The 6,388-nt window shown below is 28.0% G+C and overlaps 1 protein-coding gene across 2 annotated transcripts in view; it reads left to right on the top strand.

Moving 5' to 3' along the window:
* Positions 1-6,388, top strand: part of LOC108687969 — an 18,182-nt gene that overhangs the window by 8,103 nt on the left and 3,691 nt on the right. Inside the window, exons 3-12 of one of the 2 annotated variants that reach the window (XM_018194019.1) lie at positions 1,424-1,551; positions 1,686-1,837; positions 1,926-2,807; positions 3,137-3,330; positions 3,414-3,456; positions 4,736-4,894; positions 5,432-5,561; positions 5,642-5,845; positions 5,926-6,084; positions 6,163-6,339. In XM_018194019.1, coding sequence (XP_018049508.1) covers positions 1,424-1,551; positions 1,686-1,837; positions 1,926-2,807; positions 3,137-3,330; positions 3,414-3,456; positions 4,736-4,894; positions 5,432-5,561; positions 5,642-5,845; positions 5,926-6,084; positions 6,163-6,339 — 2,228 coding nt within the window. Of the gene's footprint in view, positions 1-1,423; positions 1,552-1,685; positions 1,838-1,925; positions 2,829-3,136; positions 3,331-3,413; positions 3,457-4,735; positions 4,895-5,431; positions 5,562-5,641; positions 5,846-5,925; positions 6,085-6,162; positions 6,340-6,388 lie in introns of both variants that reach the window. The other variant, XM_018194018.1, reaches the window with a different exon arrangement.

The following is a 6,388-nucleotide window of genomic DNA, read 5'->3' as shown; positions in this document are numbered from 1 at the left end:
ATTATATTTAATTTTGTTTTATATACAATATAATTTCATAACAAAACTGCAAAAATATAAAAAAATTAATCCTTAGTTATAATTGGATCATTCATGTTCTGCGCATTTCTTTTTTAGTATTAAGAGCACCAAGTCATTAGTTTTAACATTTATATATAATTTTTTAAATATAACACTACAAATATTTTTAAAGGTGTTAAAGTATATATAAGAAATACTTATATACTAATTTTTATAAAATATAAATTATTAAATAATTTTCGTATATATACTTGTAAAAATAATGAAAATTAACCCGGAATACTCGTCTTGTGTAATAAACGACTGGAAAATCTTCGTATTAAGAGTTAAGAATACAATAAACTTTTTAACTTGTTTATTATAGTTATTATATTTATCTCATCTTTTATGATATTATATTCACATTTATGTTTTTGTTTAACTTTCGATTTTTATGAAGGATAAAAATTTGAATAATTCTTTCTTCAGTTTGTTCAGAAAATTGAATGTTTTATACTTTATGTAAAAGTTTTTTTCCTTGTACGCGTGTGCCTCAAAGAAAATATTACTAAAGAGTTTTGCATTATAAATTGTTTATACTAATTTATTGATTATGGTGTGTTGTGTATGTATGTGTGTTTTTGTGTATATATAGAATTTTTATTTAAGACAAAATGCAGATATTACAAATTAATAAAATACAAATTGAAATTAAATATACATGTATTTATTGAATAGAAATAATGATTAGAAATAATGAATCAGAAATAATGATTAGAAACTGTGAATGATAATTAAAGAATAATGTTATATATTTGATACAATCCATCCTTAACATGTGTGGCCTATGAGCGATCTTTTGTGTTAGTGATTATTCTAGTTCTAAGTTTCTTAATTTATTCGAGTATTTTGTATGTGAGTTTAAATTTTAAATCTAGCACAATATTTTCTCTTATTAGAAATCAAGTAGTATCTAAGAAAAAATAATATTAGATGTATTCGATACAGTCCATTCTTAAAAAGAAAAAGAAAGATTAGTATTAAATATAATTATAGTTATATATATAGTTAAGTATAATTATAATTATATTAAAAATAATTATATTGAAATAAAAATGTATCTAATCTTATCTTGAAAAAAAAATTTTTTTCCTGAATTGAAGTTTTGATCGAATAATAATTTACCATTATAAAGTTATATCTCGCATCCAGGTAGCAAACTTTTGTTCCAATTCTGTTTTTGTTATTAATTTCATCTAATCACTCATCATAAATAATATTTTGTAGAATAAAATAATACATAATAGTACATTTTTTATCGATAAATACATATAATATTCATGTTAATATCTTTTATATTTTTAAAATAAGATGCACTTGTATAACAATATATGTATATACAATAGTGTTTATTACTTTTCAGACAAAATGTCTATATAATCAAAACGAATGATCTATCTGAAACCCAGGAAATACTAAAACAGGAAGTATTAAATACCGTGAATGCACATATTGTTAATGAAAATATTGTGAGCATTGCAAGTAATACTGGTAAGTAAATGATTGTGCTATATTAATGTGCTTTGCAAAATCTGCTAATTTATTTTACATTTCATTATTGTGCTTAACATTGGTCTATGATATTTTTCTTGTTTGCAATACAATGAATAAGTTATTTTTTTCAGGTATTAAGGCAGAATGTAAAAATGAAGGGCAGTCAGTGCAGTTTATGAAAATATCAAACGCTAATACTTCCACAGTAGCGAAGCAAAATGCATTGTTAGAAAAAAATCAGACTGCCATTTTAACTAAAAGTAATATACAAAATAATATTACAGTAAGTTATTACACATTATAATAATGTTTAATAAAAAAAATTAATTATACTCTTTTAATAATGACATTACAATTATTTTTATTTTTAGTCGCCTTTTTATGTAAATTCTGAATCATATCCATGTCAGATGGAAAAAAAGTTAAGTGTTAAACCTTGTCAGATTAAAAGTCGACAGTTAACAAATAACGTTGTGGGTATCGTATCTCAAACTCCAGGAATAAAGGTAGTAACTACGATGGAAAACCGGATTCAAAATTCTAATACAACTGGTCCTAAATCTACGCTGTCTGTCTGTAAAACTATCGGTTCACAAAAACATCTTGTGGCTGTGAGACCTGTTCGTACTCCTAATTCGAATATTTCGCATGTGCGACCTGTGGCAATAGTTCCTCCTGAAATTTCTAAAACACCAACAAGAATGCAACCTCCGGATATGGAGCATTTAAATGAGCAAATCAAGCAAGCCAAAATTAAACAGTTAAAACTACAACTCGAGAAACAAGGGTTTTTTCAAAATAACACACGACAACTCTCTCATACTTTGCAGCATCATTCCTCGTCGCATAATCCCACGCGTCATTTTATAAGTTCTACGCAACAAAGAACGCAACAGATTTCAATCTCTACACAACAAGTACCGAAACCATCCGTGGTAATGTCAGTCTCTTCAGCTGAACATAATACACCCGTTACTAATACTGATATGGAAGTCAATCCTTCGGAACTTGTTCAGGAGAAAGGGCATGGTACACAACAGTCTTCTTCACCACGATTAGAACATGAAAGCAGTTCAAGTGAAAGCATCGCTTATCTTAAAAACACAATTAATGATCCAGCAAATGCCGTAGTTCAGCAACAAATTCAAGGAAATACGGCCAAAATGTTAGTAATGTTAGCCACAGGAGAACAGAGACTAATTACGTTCGACATACCGAACGAGGACTGCACTGTACACGACCTATTGGATCAGGTACGTGCAGTCTTAAGCCAGGTATGTTTCTACAAAGATTTGTAGAAAAATTGTACAGGGTAATTGACAAATTGCTATATAATTTGAAAAATTTGAAAATTTCGAAGAATTTTGTAAAATATTAAAGAAGAATATTTATTGATATCAACGTTTAAAAAATTTATAAATTTTCTCATGCAATGAATAGCATAAGGAAATTTTGCATTTAATAATTACAATTATATGTTGTTTTGACATGACTCCAGAATTGTAAGGCAATCACAATGATTAGTAACAATCGAATTTTTGCGAGATATTTTATTTTTATATATTACATAAAATGTTCTTAGGTGAATATTCCATTTCCTAATGAAACGCAAGTTTCCTTAGTGGATGATCCCGCACTGGGTATAAACTATATAGTGGAACCAAGAGATTCCGGGGTGCTTTCAACGTCCTTCGAGGGTACTGATGGTGATTGTAATACTACTCAGGAAATTGTGAGCTCCACTGCAAAAATTGAAAATTTATCCCAAAGTAACAAGTAAGATATGAAATTGTATTATATTATATTTATACTGTAATATCCAATTATTACAAAAAATTCTAAAATGACAATATTTTTAGTGCATCGGATGAAAATAGTAACACCTCTTCACAAACTATTGAGGTGAGCTTATAGATTCAGTGTAAAAAAAAATTGATTAAATAAGGATATTGGCATAAAAATTATACTCTTTTCAATTCTGTTTATATTGTTTATATTATATATTATATAATATTTAATTCTTAAAAAATTTATTGTTTTGAAATACTCGATAATATTTAATTTTAATATAAATCTAATTTTAATTTTAATATAAAAATATATGATTTATAATTTACAGTAATATTATTTTATTGATGCTATGCCAATTTCTTTATTTTAACATATCAATAATATTATGTATTATATTCGATATTTATATGAATAATATAAATGTATTATGTAAAAATAACAGAATGGAAGAGACAGAATTAAATGAAATAAACATAATATACAATAATTAACTCTCGACTATAACAACGGGTCATTTGAGCGACGAGATACTATTAAAGACAGATATTTTTATGTGAGTTAAAGTGATTATTTCCGCGTGAGTCTGGCGGTAATTAAAGAACGCTGACATCAACTGTTTAGCTGTTTCAAGATGATTTCAAAATTGTCAAATTTATACGTTTCTGATGATAAAACAATTATTAAGGAAAGTAAAGTTCTCATTAATTTATCTTTGGAATAATTAAAATAATTAATAATGTCAATGTTCTTCAATATTGGGCTCTCTGGATCAAGCTAAAGGATATATTGGCCGTAATCTGTAAGAATTGATTAATCACACTCAAATGTGAGAGCAATAATCAATTATGATAAATTTTTACAGATTACGGCATAAATTAATAGATTACGGACAGTCTAAATGATCCTTAACTTCCATAAAGTCCTAGACTACGTATTGATGATTACGATTGACGATTGTCCGGTTCTATTTCAGTTAATCACAATGGACTCGCTACATTGACTGAAATCGAATCGTTAATGCAGTCTGATACGGACATCATAATGTCAGTCTTTATTAATATTTTGTTTGAACCCGAAACAAAAATTTTAGACGCGATTGGTATAATCTGTATAATTGATACTACGTAATTCTAAATTGTAAGTAAAGCGGAGATTCACTTGCATTCTGTACTCTTCACGGAACATTTTAAAGCTTATATGTAATTTTTGTAGTTGTAGTTAAGGGTTAATGATAATTTATATACAATATGTAATAATATCACATTGATAGCGATTGATAAGAATTTCCGTAAGAAACTAAGGGAGTACACTTAAAGTTCATCATTTAAATGATATTCTACAAGTACTAAATGATATTCTACAAGTACGAAGTATACCATGTTATTACTAGGAACCTATTTTGGTCAAAGGAATGCTTGCTCTCTGTCCACACTGCGGATACAGTTCACTATTCTTCAACCGATGTGAACGATGTAATACAAAAATAAAAATTGATGGAGTCAAATCGATACCCATAGCAGAAAGGAAGGAGGCTGGGATGTCTGTCGATGTAAGGATTATGTCTGCGATGCCAGAAGACCGATATATTCTTATTATTGTTATAATGAGATCTTATTACAATAATCTATTGTTTGATTGATGTTGCTAACAAATTTAATTTATTTAAAAATACGAGTTTAGTTTAAGAAGACCATTAACATAGCATTTTAATATAGCAAATTTAGAGCGCTTTCAGCGTATAGTCATTAAGAAGTATTTTGTTTAGAGAAGGATTAAGCCAAGAATTAATTTTAAAACTAAGACGTTTTATATCATTGTCATGTCATTACAGGTCATATCGAAAGCAGTTTACTACGATCATCTTAATGTATCATATAATGTATGTCATATATCCTAGTGGCCATTTATTGGCGATAACATTGGTTAATTAAGGACATCTTGAGTCATTGTGCCAATAACTGTGCCAATAAATGTGTTATTAGGGTAATTTAGTAGTAGCGTATCATATACTTTCGTCGATCATTTCTTCTACCAATCTTTCCCGTGTCAGTTTGTAAAAATGTATTACGATTGTATATTTTTATAGATGTTTTATAAGAAGAACAACGAACGAAATGCTACGAAATCAGAGAAAATAGAACGAGATGGTCCCAAACGGTCCAAGGGAAAAGCTAAAGGTACAGCTTCCAAACCAAAGCCTATTCATAAAGAGCCAGGTACATATAATAATGTTATACATATGTCTTATGCATGAAATATATGTATATACATTAATGATTATTTTATTAATTTCTAGAATGTTTGACAATATCTTCTGATGAAGAAGAAGAAGGAGGTAGACCTAAAAAAACTGGAAGCATTAATAATAATGCAATAGTAGGCAACGCAAGTAATACATTTAATGAAGAGGACACTATTGTGGATAAGGAACCAATAATTACAAATACTTCTGCTTTTAATTTATATGACGATGTTATGGACAATGAAGAAAATAGTAAAGGTAATGTTTTATACGATGCATAAATGATTATTACAATTTACGGCTGATATAATAATATAATAATGAATATTGGATTTTAGAAATATATGAAAATCAGAACTTTTTGGATGTTGGGCAACTACCACAAACTGCTCTAGAATGTCGAACGGTCAGAATAGGTTCTTATAAATATATTCCTCGGGAAAAAGTAGTGATTTCTCATAGTGGTGTAAGATTTAGCGTACCATTGTTAGAAGATGGTAAGTTTTTTATCTATAACGGAAATATGAGTATAAGATTTTTTTATAAACTTCTTAAAATATTCCAATATTTTACAGATGCAAGTTTTGTTACTTTCGACGTGAAGTATAAAGATATAGTTAAGCTTTTAATTCATTTTGGAAAAACAATGCCAGTACTATTCTTTTATACATCTGTAAATACAGGAGCCATGATACGTGAATTATTAGGAATGCAAGATCCAAAGGGGCCATATTATGACCCTGCTGGGAAAGGTGTTTACATGACATGAACTTTCTGTATTTTTAATATTTTCTATAATTT

The sequence above is a fragment of the Atta colombica genome, unplaced genomic scaffold (assembly GCF_001594045.1).
Source record: "Atta colombica isolate Treedump-2 unplaced genomic scaffold, Acol1.0 scaffold222, whole genome shotgun sequence".
NCBI lineage: Eukaryota > Metazoa > Arthropoda > Insecta > Hymenoptera > Formicidae > Atta > Atta colombica.
This window is presented reverse-complemented; position numbering and strand designations above follow the sequence as displayed.